General features: G+C 40.6%; 1 protein-coding gene across 1 annotated transcript in view; it reads left to right on the top strand.

Moving 5' to 3' along the window:
- Positions 1 to 16,115, top strand: part of LOC119523330 (ralBP1-associated Eps domain-containing protein 2-like) — a 237,802-nt gene that overhangs the window by 197,456 nt on the left and 24,231 nt on the right. Inside the window, exons 13-14 of the mRNA XM_037822099.1 lie at positions 5,083 to 5,128; positions 8,387 to 8,523. Coding sequence (XP_037678027.1) covers positions 5,083 to 5,128; positions 8,387 to 8,523 — 183 coding nt within the window. The remainder of the gene's footprint in view (positions 1 to 5,082; positions 5,129 to 8,386; positions 8,524 to 16,115) is intronic.

Consider the following 16,115-nt stretch of genomic DNA (forward strand, 5'->3'; position numbering starts at 1 on the left):
CATTTCCTCTACATTATCCAGTTTGTTGCCATACAGTTGTTCATAGTATCCTCTTATAATTTTTTTAATTTCTTCAGGATCTGCAGTTATGTCACCTTTTTCATTCATTATTTTGTTTATATGGGTCTTCTCTCTTTTTGATTTTGTCAGTCTAGCTAGGGGCTTGTCAATCTTGTTGATCTTCTCAAAGAACCAACTTTTGGTGATATTTATCCTCTCTATTGTTTTTTTGTTCTCTATGTCATTTATTTCTGCTTTAATCCTTGTTATTTCTTTTCTTGTACTTGGTTTAGGATTGGTTTGCTGTTCATTTTCTAGCTTCTTCAGTTGATCCATTAGTTCTTTGATTTTGGCTCTTTCTTCCTTTTTAATATATGCGTTTAGTGCTATAAATTTCCCCCTTAGCACTGCTTTTGCTGCATCCCATAGGTTTTGGTATGTTGTGTTCTCATTTTCATTCGTCTCTATATATTTAGCAATTTCTCTTGCTATTTCTTCTTTAACCCACTGATTGTTTAGGAGTGTGTTGTTTAACCTCCAGGTATTTGTGAATTTTCTAAGTCTCTGATGGTTATTGACTTCTAATTGTATTCCATTGTGGTCAGAGAATGTGCTTTGAATAATTTCAATCTTTTTAAATTTATTGAGGCTTGTTTTATGTCCCAGCATATGATCTATTCTGGAGAAAGTTCCATGAGCACTAGAAAAGTATGTGTATCCTGGTGCTTTGGGATGTAATGTCCTGTATATGTCTGTTAAATCTAATTCATTTATCAGATTGTTTAGGTTTTCAATTTCCTTATTGGTCTTCTGTCTGGTTGATCTATCTATAGGAGAGAGTGCTGTGTTGAAGTCTCCCACAATTATTGTGGAAACATCAATTGCTTCCTTTAGTTTTGCCAGTGTTTCTCTCATGTATTTTGTGGCACCTTGATTGGGTGCATAGACGTTTACGATTGTTATTTCTTCTTGCTGAATTGCCCCTTTTATTAGTACGTAGTGGCCTTCTTTGTCTCTCAAAACATCCCTGCATTTGAAGTCTATTTTATCTGAGATTAATATTGCTACACCTGCTTTCTTTTGGCTGTAGCTTGCATGAAATATTTTTTTCCATCCTTTCACTTTGAGTTTCTTTGTGTCCCTGTGTCTAAGATGAGTATCTTGTATGCAACATATTGATGGTTCATTTTTTTTGATCCATTCTGCGAATCTATATCTTTTAATTGGGGAGTCTAATCCATTTACATTCAACGTTATAACCGTGAAGGCATTTCGTGAATCGGCCATCTTATCCTTTGGTTTATGTTTGTCATATTTTTCCCCTCTGTCTATTAATATCCTTTATTGTACCCATACCGAATCTCTTTAGTACTGAACCTTTCTCCAAGTCTCTCTGTCCTTTCTTTGTTTCTCTGTCTGTAGGGCTCGCTTTAGTATCTCCAGTAGGGCAGGTCTCTTGTTAGCAAATTCTCTCAGCATTTGTTTGTCTGTGAAAAATTTAAGCTCTCCCTCAAATTTGAAGGAGAGCTTTGCTGGATAAAGTATTCTTGGCTGGAAATTTTTCTCACTCAGAATTTTAAATATATCGTGCCACTGCCTTCTTGCCTCCATGGTGGCTGCTGAGTAGTCACTACTTAGTCTTATGCTGTTTCCTTTGTATGTGGTGAATTGCTTTTCTCTTGCTGCTTTCAGAACTTGCTCCTTCTCTTCTGTGTTTGACAGTGTGATCAGTATATGTCTCGGAGTGGGTTTATTTGGATTTATTCTATTTGGGGTTCGCTGAGCATTTATGATTTGTGTATTTATGTTGTTTAGAAGATTTGGGAAGTTTTCCCCAACAATTTCTTTGAATACTCTTCCTAGACCTTTACCCTTTTCTTCCCCTTCTGGGACACCAATGAGTCTTATATTTGGACGTTTCATATTATCTATCATATCCCTGAGGTCCATTTCGATTTTTTCAAATTTTTTCCCCATTCTTTCTTTTATGCTTTCATTTTCCATTCTGTCATCTTCGAGGTCACTGATTCGTTGTTCAACTTCCTCTAGTCTTGTACTATGAGTGTCCAGAATCTTTTTAATTTGGTCAACGGTTTCTTTAATTTCCATAAGATCATCCATTTTTTAATTTAGTCTTGCAATGTCTTCTTTATGCTCTTCTAGGGTCTTCTTGATTTCCTTTGTCTCCCGTACTGTGGTCTCATTGTTCATCTTTAGTTCTTTGAGTCGCTGCTCTAGGTGCTGTGTCTCTTCTGGTATTTTGATTTGGGTGCTTGGGCTTGGGTTATCCATATCGTCTGGTTTTTTCATATGCTGTATAATTTTCTGTTGTTTTTGGCCTCGTGGCATTTGCTGAACTTGATAGGGTTGTTTTAGGATTTGTAGACCAATTGAAGTCCTTATCTCTAATTTATCAGATCTACAGCTTCGTGGAGTACACTTTCTCTAACTAACCAGCAGGTGGCGTCCACGAGCCACCTGTTCTCCACAAGCCAGTTCTCCCCTGCTTAGCCTTTTTGGTGAGTGGGGGAGTGAGTCTTGTGGGGTCCAATTGGTGTACCAAGCTTGCGTGTGTAGTTGGTGTTGCCCGCCCTGTATATGGGGCGTGTTTCTGGGCAGTCAGGGAGGGGGGGTGGCTCTAACAATCAAATCTCCCTGGTTATCCTAGAGTTTTAAAGCTGCTGCAATAGTCTAATCCTTCAGTTCAGTCCTGCCACAGTTTGTCTCTGCCACTGACCCACAAGTCCTTGGTATTGGCGTATGGCTCCTGAGACTTGCAAGTGGGCCCCTCTTCCAGGCCGTGCACCCCGGGTCCTCTGTTGAGGGATGACTGTGCTATGTCACAGGTGAGTGCCGCCCCCCCAGGGCAGTTCTGGGCTGCTGGGCTGTATAGGGAGGCTCCCAGTCTGCTGAAATGATGGCTTAATGGGGCTTTGTTAATTCACACTGCTCCACCTTCCCAACTCTGGGACAATCAGCTGAGGTTGCAGGGAAGGCTAATGTCCACGCCCAGTTTTGTGGTGTGTGCCTGTTATTTGAAGCACTTCCGTCACACTGGGTTGTCTGGGGCAGTTCTGGGCTATGGGGCTGGCGATGGGCACGAGTGTTTCCTGTCCACCAGGATGATGGCTGTGAGCGGACACCCCCCTTTTCTTGGGAAGTTGTGGTGTTTAGTGAATTTTCTCAGCCACTGGATTATTGCGTTTTGTCTCAGAGCTCTCCTAGTTCTGCTCTTGACTTGACCTGCCCAAAGTGCAAGTCTTTGAAGCTTTCTGTATTGGGCTTCTTAGAGTAATTGTTTTAGAAAAAGAAAAAAGGATTAAAAAAAAAAAAAAAAAAAAAGGCCCTCCTCAGAGATCTAATGGGTTATTGAAATGCTAAGAGACAAAGCAACCAGGGCCATTAAGGAAAGGTCCACAGGGCAGAGAGATCAGCTTTTCTTCGGGATTTGCATATGCGCCTCAGGGCCCTTCCCCTTTCTATGTTCACCAGAACTCCAAAAATCCTCCGCTTTTATTTTGGAGTTTTTCGTGTTGTTTTTTTTTTTCTCTGCCTGTCTCCTCTCTGCTGGGCTGGCTGCTCTCAGATTCTCTGGTGTCTGGTCTCAGTCTATCTATGGTTGGAGTTTGGATCAGTAGAATGAGTTTCCGATAAGGGCTGCCACTGCAGTTCTCCCTTCTCCTTCCCGGAGCTGACAGCCCCTCCTCCCACGGGACTGAGCCTGGCAGGGAGGGGCGTGGGTCCCCTGGCCGCAAAAACTTACAGATTTCGCTGATCTCAGCAGTTCCACGTTTTCATGAGTGTTGTATGAAGTATCCCCAAAGTCAGATTGCTCTGTGGTGTCCAGTCCACGCAGTTCCTGGCTTTCTACCTACTTTCCTGGAGGAGTAACTAAAACATACAGCTCACCAATCTGCCATCTTCCTGGAGTCCCAAGGATTTTAATGATTATCATAAATTCAGACTGCTGCATACAAAGGCAGGTTTTGATCTTTGGAGCAATGTGAAAGACAATAGGTGAATGCAGTGAGGCATATTGTTTTTCAAAGAAATCGTGCACACAAATATACAAATGACATTATACTTGTTCCTAGGTAGTAATAGCACTTTTCCTATGAAATTTTATGACAATTTATGATGAAAAGCTTTCAGTGTTTGCAAAACCTTAGCATAGTTAGTGGTTTTTAAAGTTGTCTTCTATGGAGGATGGGAAACATAAAAAGAAGATTAATGATTTTGTAAATGTTTCTAATTTTTCCCAACCACTGTGATGGGAGCATAGGCTCCATGGACATCAGTAGTGAGCAAGTTAGTTTAGAATTGAAATTTGGTAAGGAAAAATCATATGGTTGACAAAATAGTTTGATGATTTCATTTCGTGCTATTCTCTGTATGATTTAGTCATAGAGACATGGGCCACAAGAATATTTTCTTAAAGGAAAAGCTGCATAACTCATTTCAGCTTGCTTGTGGGAGCTTTGATTTCTTGTGGCCATGCTGCTCTGGTTGTGTGTGTGTGTGTGTGTGTGTGTGTGTATTTGACTTTTAATTTTAGTAATATAGGTACAACTCCAAATTTCCCATTTTAGCCACTTTCAGGTGAACAATTCAGTTGTATTAATTACATTTCACAGTATTGTGCTACTGGTAGTATATTTTAAGAAAGTAGGTAGCCTGAGAGAGTTCTTCCTAGCTTTTAGGGGAGACTGATTCAAAATCTACTAGGCCATCATGATAGACGAAGAAACCCTCAAGTATGAACCCATCATTATATGAAAAGATAACCCCTTGAGAGGGTGGCGTTTTCAAATTGGAATTTCTTTATTCATCAACATAGATTTGAACATGACTTCTTAAATAGTGTTCTCATAAAAGGAAAAACATGTTGGTTTTCTTTTCTATTAATTGTGCCTTTAGCTTTAGAAATAAAGTAGTGAAAATGTGGAAGCCATGAAGTTCTCCACATGGGCATCTGTACCTCACATTTTCCTGATGATGTGTTCTGTACTAGCCTAGGTTCTGCATATAAACCTGTTTACAGAAATGAAAACCCAAGCAAACAACAAATAATTTTTCTTTCAGCAACTCCTAAGGATTCCAACAGTCTCAAAGCAAGACCAAGATCCAGGTAGTGTTGTTTAATTTCTGCTTTAATGCCTTTTGTGCCCTGTCCCTGCCTAGAAACAAAATCTCCAAACCAAAAACCCAACCTGTGATCTCCTTTTCCTTTAGATTTGAATATGGATACCCCTTCTCACCATGCAGCTCCTTCAGGCCCAGTACTTCTCCACCTGTGTTTTGCTGTTATTAACACTGGTTATATGCCCTTCAGCCAGGAGACGAGATGGGGACAACTTTCGGGGGTGGGAGTGGGGGGAGAATATGGGTAATTTCACTAGTCGTGAGAGGCCTGATCAGAGCCCATAGTGATACTAGGGAAACTCAATTTCTGATTTTCTTAATACTAGAAGATGATATTTCATGCTCTGTAGTCCCCTGATAGGAAGTGGTGGCTTGTGTGATAGAACCCAGTTGTTACAGGATGATAACTAATAAGGAGAAGTAGCCTTGAAGAGAGGGAGATACAGTTAAAAGGTAACTAACACTGAAATCTGTTATCATGACAAAGGTGAAGACCAAAAAATAAGCGTGAGGAATAAAATCTAGAGTAGGGAAAGAAAATGCTTCTGATTATTTCAGTGAGGATTGAAACTTCTGCTCATAGAAGTCAGTTAAGCAGAGTTTATGGTCTTTTTGATCCCATCCTAGAACCTCTGCTTGGCTTCAGATTTTTTTAAATAGAGGATAGTAGAAAAGGGAGAGTGAAGAAGACAGAGTTGTGTTTGGCACCAGAAGAGAGGAACAGAGGAGAAATACAGAAACACTAATAGAATTAAGCAATCAAAGAGGTAAAACGGTGTTGGGGCCGCTGTTCATCAGAAGAACTAAAGTGTAAGATAGGATAGTACGTGTGTGTTTTCTAAGTCTTGCTTTGGCTCTTAGTGACTTTTCCTTCTTTGGCTAGTAGACACATTCCTGATGAAATGAGTTTAAATCTAATCATATTTTATATGCTTGAAATACTGCCATTTAAAGAAATTTTATCTCCTTGTAAATCAGTGTTACCCCTTAGTTTATCCTTTATATCTGTATTTTCCAAATTGGGGTTTTGTTTCCTTATTTCTAGGAGGTCTAGATATCTATATTCATATTTGTTAAAACAAAAAGTGGACTCATTCATTTTGGTAGCAAAAAAGGCGAGTCATTATTTCTCTCTAAGGTCATCACATTACTCTTTTTTTTTTTTTTTTTTTTAAAGATCATTGCGTCTTTTACAAATTAGTCCATATTGGCTTTGGGATGTGAGAATAGCAAAGTTTTTCTTCTCTCATGGTAGGAAAAAGCTTCTTTAAATTACAGCAATCTGCTTACGTATGTATACTATGTTAACCATAAATTGGACCTCGCATTTTTGGCTTCTGCTTATCACCCTTCTCTCCCAAAGTGAGAGAAATTACAAAATCTCAGAGTTACATGTTCTCTTATTAATTTGTTTAGCTCAGTGTTACATATTATTCTTTCAGGGATTGGTCTGCTGGTCTAATTTGGATTTTTTAAATTTTTGCTATTCCCAATTGGGTCATTAGTGAGCCCAGGAGAATCACATTATTTCTGTCCTTTTAAAAGTAATACAGCATTGTAGAAATGTGAGGGAAAGGGGGAAAATCACCATTCTAACATCACTACATTCATTATTCATCATTTTGTTGATTCCTTGCACAGTTAGATTTTAATTGATTTCAGTCACTTATCTGATATTTACTAACTTTTCACACACGAAAATATAAATATACAGGTTAGATATGGAAATAACATGGAAATGAGGTATGGGATGTGTGCTTAACTACATATATATCTCCTGGAGTGGAAGATGTCACTAAAGCTACATCTGGCATAGAACATTCTTTTAATTTCTAGCTAGGGTCTCTAATTTCCTTTTTAAATAAAGAATTCCCATTTAAAACTTTGGCATTCTTTCATATCAATTCACTTTTATTCTGGTTGAAAGTGTTAGAGCATTCTTCCCTGCTAGTTCCTGCATGCCTTTGCCTTGCCAGTTTCATTGAAGGTCCATCCCATAGCATGTTACATGCTATTCCAGTGGCTTTATTGAAGATTGCAACCTTATAAGACAAGCAAAACCCTCAAGTACCAAAAAGAACTCTTGAGGCACTTATTCCAGAAAATAAAAACTCACTGTGTCAAAAACAACTAGACCAAGAACTGAAGACACTAGTAATTGATAAGCTCGAATTTTACAAGTGCCACTCTAATGGCTAAATACGAAGAATGGTTTTCTGAGGTTAATTTGTCTCTAGGACACACCTCTACCCAAAGCTCTTTGTCCTCTTTGGCATGTAGTTAGATAAGGTGCTGAATAGAACAGATGCACCCAACCACTTTCTAGAGTGTTCTCTTGATGATCATATTGAAAATCTGCCCTTAAAGCTATGCCTAAGCAATAGACCAGTCCACTGAGGTTGAATTAAATAGATTAAACAGAAAATAAACAGGTCTTTAAAACATACTCTAGCCACTATTGCCAGAGGATTTCTTCCCTGGCTCATAAGCAATATCAGAAAATTTTTAAAATGAAATTTAAAAACAGAGACAGTGTACCTTTGTAACTTACTAGCTATGTGACCTTTGGCAAGTTATTTGGCTCCTTTTTTAAAAATGTCATTGTTGGAGTTAACGATCTCAGAAGTTGTCTAGTTAGCTGCTGCCTTGCCACAGATTGAGGGAGAAGGTTACAATGAAGCTTTCACTTTGAAATTTTTCCAAAATAACCCATATTTTGCAGGGCAGGAAAACTTAGACCCTTTAACCTGGTGCATGTTTTCCTTTCCTGAATTTCATTTGTGGCATATTCCCTTGAACAGTTGACTCTTACCCTCAGCTTACCTGTCCCAATTCCACATGCCTATCCTCATGTTTGCATGTATGCTGCAGAAAAATTTTGCTATCAGTTAATACCAGGAAGCCCTTCTATTAAAATAAGGAAGTCCCTAAGCTGAAGGGTTGGCATGTTATTCTTATTAATAGTTCCAGTAGAAATGGACTCGAGTTTCCATAAGGCTTTTCCTTTTGGCTAAATTTAGGTTTAAGGTCTAATAAGAGCAAAGATTCCAGTTCACAACTGGGATTTGGGCAGTTAGCGTAGATAGTAGCATCCAAGGGATAAGAGAATATGTAACTGCTTTGGTAGCTTGTCAGTCCTCTGCAGTCACTCTGACGTTGGGGGTATTTTCCATTTCAAAGTCCAGCTTCAGAGAAGAGTAAAGCTTTGCTGTTTCCCTTCTGACCTTCCCTTATTTTGCTGCAGATCTTACTCTAGCACCTCCATAGAAGAGGCCATGAAAAGGGGTGAGGACCCTCCCACCCCACCACCGCGGCCACAGAAAACCCATTCCAGAGCCTCCTCCTTGGATCTGAATAAAGTCTTCCAGCCCACTGTGCCAGGTGAAGTCCCCGCTGCACCCCTACCCAAGCCCCACCTTTCCCGTTGGAGTCAGTGGGTGTGTGTCTACTGCAGAGACAAAGAGCAGACCTGGCGGCTTCCCCCCTGGTTAGGTTGCAGTGGTCTTAGGGGGGAAAGCAGTTATAGCCAGATAGAGAGCACATGTGTCTGGAACCTTGCCTATACTTGCTGTGGATCAAGAATTATTAAATTCTGGACCAAGAGGATAAAAATGTTTCAATCCTGGATGGCCCCACTGAGTGAGTGGTTGGGTTCTGTTCTTGGCCTCATGGTAACTTGCAAACAAGGTTGCTGTCTGTTATTTCCTCAGATGCTTGTGCATTTCTTCTGTGGAAAATCTTGGTGATAAATGCCTGGCCAGAACCTTCTCCTGCATTTTGGCCTTGTGGAGAAGATCATGTGTCCTATAGGGTGTAACAGTAAGGGAGCTCAGTTTTCTAAATCTGACTGTTGGGTAGATGGTTGATGGAGGGGTCTGGGGCAAAGGCCCCTTCAGGTGGGCTGCCCTGGGGTTTCTGAGAGTGGGACTTTCTTGAGCCAGCTGCTGTGCAGCTGGGCTGTGGTGGGGCAGGCCAGAGGGACCTGCCTGCCACTCCCCTGGCTTCCTGTGAGTGGGAGAGGTCCTCTCAGGGAATCCGAGGAACAGAAGATGAGAAGCATACCTGTGCTTTAGTGAAAGTGATAGAATACAGCACCGTTGTGTTATTTTGGGAACAAGGGCCTTTGTACTGACTAATGCAGGCAAGCTATAAATATGAATATTTCCTGGAACTGTGTGCATTTAAAGTCAAGCCAGCCTCAGATGCTTGTGATTTGCAGATTATTATCTTTTCTATTTAAGTGAGAAAAGACTCTTTGGCCCACACATTCGCTTGACCTCCGTGTCCGGGCAGAGCTCAGCATGTTTTATTTGTTCTACTAAAGTACTCTCCTCACAGTAAAGTTACAGATTGTTTTTCAATATACTAGAATCTGGAACTCTCTCTGAAATTTGAGTCTCTGCCATGAGTTCATCAGGCAAAAATTTGCCTTAAATTTCCCCTCAGACTTTGATTCAAATTCTGGCGTAATTTCATAGTAACCGGTATTTGGGGTGGGGATACCCAGGGATGATGATGCTATAAAAATCACACATGGCTGGGGGATTATGACCCAGAAGATTTTTATATGGGTGCAAGAAGATTAAAACAATCTGGGCAGGTACCACAATATATTTTCCTTGCAAAGGAAGGAGGCTGGAAATGCACAAACATCTCTTTGGCTGTATAACCCACCAAGGAGATGCTAGCTGTGTTGGTGAATTGACATGCTGTGGTTTTTAAGACATTTCCTAGTAGAGTGGGAGAGTCAAAACTAGATTTGGAGCCCAGCTCTGCTGCGTAACTATTTGATTTTAGGCAAGTGGCTTAATCTTTCTGCACCTCAGATTCCTAAACTGTGAAACAGAGCTCCATGGAGTCGTGGGGTTTTGGTGAGATAATAAACATAGTCTGAATAACACCATTTTTGGTAGATAGGCACTCAATATGCGACTGAGGCAGACGCTGGTGATGCTGTGCCCCAGATTCCCCTGGCCCCCCCATGGATTGAATGCACCCGGGGGCGGCCCTTGACCTAGGAGGAAAGGGAGTCTGAGGATAACCTCCCCCCTATTGCCTTGACCCTCAGTGGGACAATTCTGGGGTTTATTCTACATGGTTCCCAGTGGGCCTGAGCCCTAGTACCCCTTTTATTAATGTACCCTTTCTTGGCTTTCTTCCCTTCCCTATCTCACTTTCCCTACACCCAAATAAAATACTTGCTCCCAAGTCTTTATCTTCTTAATGGGGCTACTTTGCAGAGAACCTGGATTGAAGCAGCTTTCCTTTTCCATCTCCAGTGTCCATACGACATCCAGATGCAAAGTATTTTGGTTTGATAAAGGCCCTAGAGAGAAGCCTTGTGGTAGATTCAGATAAATACAAAATGTGGACAAAGAATAGCTAGGCAGGCGACATCTGTATTCATAACCGAATTTCATTGTCTTTTCAGCACAGGTTTACACAAATGAAATTTTAATGAGCAGCTTAACTTGATCACATTAAGCATAGAGCAGTTCTGCAGGAGGAAAAGCAGGTGATGCCATTGCATGCACTTAATTTGCTTCCATGTTGGTTAATTCTCACAAGAAAGTACAAGGGACTGTCTAAAATTACTTAGAATTTTAGTATGTTGCTAGAAATTAATTGTTAAAATTCTGAGGAGCTAGAAATGCATCAAGTACAGTACAAACCTATCAGACCTGTCCAGCCACTGGGAACCCTGGTACACAGACAGTAATCATGCTGCCGGGCTTGGCTTTCTGTGTCACTGCTGTTCTGCATCATGATCTTCCCAGTTAACCATCTTTCTATTTAATAATATAGATCTGCATCATTCCTTTGGAGCCCGCAGGATCTGGATGTGCCATCATTTATTGTCTGTTGATGGCCATTTTTCTCTCTCTTGTCTCTCTCTTCCCCATAGGGCCCTGCCATGTCTTTCTCTTCTGTCTGCCTGCTCTTGCCTCTTTCTCCCACGCCCCTCCCTTCACACCTCTCACCTCTGCCCCCACCCCAGCCCCTCTCTCTCCACAGTGCCTGGCACTTGCACCCGCCCCTCTACCATACATGCTGCTCTTGCCTCTCTTTCTCTTCCTGGGTCCCCCTTTCTCGATCACTTTCCCCTCCACCCTCTCCCCCCTGCTCCTCTTCCTCCCCAGTATGCCCCTCCTTCTCCTTCTCCTACCCCTGCCTCTCACGTGCACCACCTCTCCCCTTTCTGTGCGTGCAAGTGCACCCCACCCCTCACAGGTGCCCGCCCCCTACCTCTTTCTCTTCTCTAACCAACTCGTTCACCCCTTTCTTTTGCATGCTTTTTCCGCATGCTCACTCCCCGCCTGGGAGTCCTCTCCCTTATGTCCCCCTGGCGCCCCCCTCTCTCCTGTTTCTCTCTGCTCCTACTCCACTGTCTCCCCGTTTCTTCCCTCCTTCTCTTATCCCTTCTCCTCCCAGGCATGAGCTTCTTTGCCAGGCTCCAGCCCCCCATTTAAACAAGGCAAAGGTTATTAATGACTTCATATCCCTATCTTTGTTTCCACATTGATTATTTTCTTGGGCCAAATTCTACAAGTTGGAGTTGCTGGGTCAGAGGCCATAAACGTTTAAAGTATAGATCTATGTTGCCAAACTGAGCCATAGAAAACTCCTGCCTATCAGCTTACCCTACCACCCACATTGTCGAATTGTGCAACCATCCCTTGAACCTGGTTTTAGAACATGTTCAGCTTCCCAGTAATATCCCTCCTGCCTGTTAACAATTGATCCCCATCCCCACCCCTGGACCCAGGCAACCACTAATCTGTTTTGTGTTTGGAGATTTGCCTTTTCTAGACATGTCAGATAAACAGAATTATACAATGTGGGGTCTTTTTTTTTTTTTTTTTTTTTTTTTTTTTTTTTTTTTCACTTTTTTTTTTTTTTTATTAGAAAACTATATTTACTTATTTATTTATTATTTTTTTTTTTGTCTTTTTTTTTTTTTAATCATCATTTTATTGAGATATATTCACATACCACGCAGTCATACAAAACAAATTGTACTTTCGATTGTTTACAGTACCATTACATAGTTGTACATTCATCACCTAAATCAATCCCTGACACCTTCATTAGCACACACACAAAAATAACAAGAATAATAATTAGAGTGAAAAAGAGCAATTGAAGTAAAAAAGAAGACTGGGTACCTTTGTCTGTTTGTTTCCTTCCCCTACTTTTCTACACATCCATCCATAAACTAGACAAAGTGGTGTTTGGTCCTTATGGCTTTCCCAATCCCATTGTCACCCCTCATAAGCTACATTTTTATACAACTGTCTTCGAGATTCATGGGTTCTGGGTTGTAGTTTGATAGTTTCAGGTATCCACCACCAGCTACCCCAATTCTTTAGAACCTAAAAAGGGTTGTCTAAAGTGTGCATAAGAGTGCCCACCAGAGTGACCTCTCGGCTCCTTTTGGAATCTCTCTGCCACTGAAGCTTATTTCATTTCCTTTCACATCCCCCTTTTGGTCAAGAAGATGTTCTCCGTCCCACGGTGCCAGGTCTACATTCCTCCCTGGGAGTCATATTCTACGTTGCCAGGGAGATTCACTTCCCTGGGTGTCTGATCCCACGTAGGGGGGAGGGCAGTGATTTCACCTTTCAAGTTGGCTTAGCCAGAGAGAGAGGGCCACATCTGAGCAACAAAGAGGCATTCAGGAGGAGACTCTTAGGCACAAATATAGGGAGGCCTAGCCTCTCCTTTGCAGCAACCGTCTTCCCAAGGGTAAAACTTATGGTAGAGGGCTCAACCCATCAAACCACCAGTCCCCTATGTCTGTGGTCATGTTAGCAACCATGGAGGTGGGGTAGGCGAATACCCCTGCATTCTCCACAGGCTCCTCAAGGGGGCACTACATCTTTTTTTTTTTTTTTTTTTTTTAACTTTCCCTTCTTTTTTCAAATCACCTGTATGAAAAAAAAAGTTAAAAAGAAAACAAACATACAATAAAAGAGCCTTTCAAAGAGACCATAGCAAGGGAGTAGGAAAAAGACAACTAACCTAAGATAACTGCTTAACTTCCAACATGTTCCTACTTTACCCCAAGAAAGTTACATAATATAGCAACATTTCAGTGAACTTGTTCCTACTACAACCATCAGAAATTAACAGACCATAGTCATTTCTGGGCATCCCCAGAACGTTAAATAGCCTATCTGTTCTTCCTGGATTATTGTTCCCCCTTCCTTAATTGCTCTCTACTGCTAGTTCCCCTACATTCTACATTATAAACCATTTGTTTTACATTTTTCAAAGTTCACATTAGTGGTAGCATATAATATTTCTCTTTTTGTGCCTGGCTTATTTCGCTCAGCATTATGTCTTCAAGGTTCATCCATGTTGTCATATGTTTCACCAGATCGTTCCTTCTTACTGCCGCGTAGTATTCCATCGTGTGTATATACCACATTTTATTTATCCACTCATCTGTTGAAGGACATTTGGGTTGTTTCCATCTCTTGGCAATTGTGAATAATGCTGCTATGAACATTGGCGTGCAGATATCTGTTCGTGTCACTGCTTTCCGATCTTCCGGGTATATACCGAGGAGTGCAATCGCTGGATCGAATGGTAGCTCTATATCTAGTTTTCTAAGGAACTGCCAGACTGACTTCCAGAGTGGCTGAACCATTATACAGTCCCACCAACAATGAATAAGAGTTCCAATTTCTCCACATCCCCTCCAGCATTTGTAGTTTCCTGTTTGTTTAATGGCAGCCATTCTAACCGGTGTTAGATGGTATCTCATTGTGGTCTTAATTTGCATCTCTCTAATAGCTAGTGAAGCTGAACATTTTTTCATGTGTTTCTTGGTCATTTGTATTTCCTCTTCAGAGAACTGTCTTTTCATATCTTCTACCCATTTTATAATTGGGCTCTCTGTACTATTGTCATTGAGTTGTAGGATTTCTTTGTATATGCAAGATATCAGTCTTTTGTCAGATACATGGTTTCCAAAAATTTTTTCCCATTGAGTTGGCTGCCTCTTTACCTTTTTGAGAAATTCCTTTGAGGTGCAGAAACTTCTAAGCTTGAGGAGTTCCCATTTATCTATTTTCTCTTTTGTTGCTTGTGCTTTGGGTGTAAAGTCTAGGAAGTGGCCTCCTAATACAAGGTCTTGAAGATGTTTTCCTACATTATCTTCTAGGAGTTTTATGGTACTTTCTTTTATATTGAGATCTTTGGTCCATTTTGAGTTAATTTTTGTGTAGGGAGTGAGGTAGGGGTCCTCTTTCATTCTTTTGGATATGGATATCCAACTCTCCCAGCCCCATTTGTTGAAAAGACCATTATGGCTCAGTTCGGTGACTTTGGGGGCCTTATCAAAGATCAGTCGGCCATAGATCTGAGGGTCTATCTCTGAATTCTCAATTCGATTCCATTGATCTATATGTCTATCTTTGTGCCAGTACCATGCTGTCTTGGCAACTGTGGCTTTATAATAAGCTTCAAAGTCAGGGAGTGTAAGTCCTCCCACTTCGTTTTTCTTTTTTAGAGTGTCTTTAGCAATTCGAGGCATCTTCCCTTTCCAAATAAATTTGATAACTAGCTTTTCCAAGTCTGCAAAGTAGGTTGTTGGAATTTTGATTGGGATTGCATTGAATCTGTAGATGAGTTTGGGTAGAATTGACATCTTAATGACATTTAGCCTTCCTATCCATGAACATGGAATATTTTTCCATCTTTTAAGGTCCCCTTCTATTTCTTTTAGTAGAGTTATGTAGTTTTCTTTGTATAGGTCTTTTACATCTTTGGTTAAGTTGATTCCTAGGTACTTGATTTTTTTAGTTGCTATTGAAAATGGTATCTTTTTCTTGAGTGTCTCTTCAGTTTGTTCATTTCTAGCATATAGAAACATTACTGACTTATGTGCATTAATCTTGTATCCCGCTACTTTGCTAAATTTGTTTATTAGCTCTAGTAGGTGTATCGTTGATTTCTCAGGGTTTTCTAGATATAAGATCATATCATCTGCAAACAATGACAGTTTTACTTCTTCTTTTCCAATTTGGATGCCTTTTATTTCTTTGTCTTGCCGGATTGCCCTGGCTAGCACTTCCAGCACAATGTTGAATAACAGTGGTGACAGCGGGCATCCTTGTCTTGTTCCTGATCTTAGAGGGAAGGCTTTCAGTCTCTCACCATTGAGTACTATGCTGGCTGTGGGTTTTTCATATATGCTCTTTATCATGTTGAGGAAGTTTCCTTCAATTCCTACCTTTTGAAGTGTTTTTATCAAAAAGGGATGTTGGATTTTGTCAAATGCTTTTTCAGCATCTATTGAGATGATCAATTGATTTTTCCCTTTCGAGTTTTTAATGTGTTGTAATACATTGATTGTTTTTCTGATGTTGAACCATCCTTGCATGCCTGGAATGAACCCCACTTGGTCATGGTGTATGATTTTTTTAATGTGTCTTTGGATTCGATTTGCAAGTATTTTGTTGAGGATTTTTGCATCTATATTCATTAGGGAGATTGGCCGGTAGTTTTCCTTTTTTGTAGCGTCTTTGCCTGGTTTTGGTATTAGATTGATGTTAGCTTCATAAAATGAGTTAGGTAGTGTTCCATTTTTTTCAATGTTTTGAAAGAGTTTGAGTAAGATTGGTGTCAGTTCTTTCTGGAAAGTTTGGTAGAATTCCCCTGTGAAGCCATCTGGCCCTGGGCATTTATTTGTGGGAAGATTTTTGATGACTGATTGGATCTCTTTGCTTGTGATGGGTTGGTTGAGGTCTTCTATTTCTTCTCTGGTCAGTCTAGGTTGTTCATATGTTTCCAGGAAATTGTCCATTTCTTCTACATTATCCAGTTTGTTGCCATACAGTTGTTCATAATATCCTCTTATAATTTTTTTAATTTCTTCAGGATCTGCAGTTATGTCACCTTTTTCATTCATTATTTTGTTTATATGGGTCTTCTCTCTTTTTGATTTTGTCAGTCTAGCTAGGGGC

Source organism: Choloepus didactylus, chromosome X (assembly GCF_015220235.1).
Source record: "Choloepus didactylus isolate mChoDid1 chromosome X, mChoDid1.pri, whole genome shotgun sequence".
NCBI lineage: Eukaryota > Metazoa > Chordata > Mammalia > Pilosa > Megalonychidae > Choloepus > Choloepus didactylus.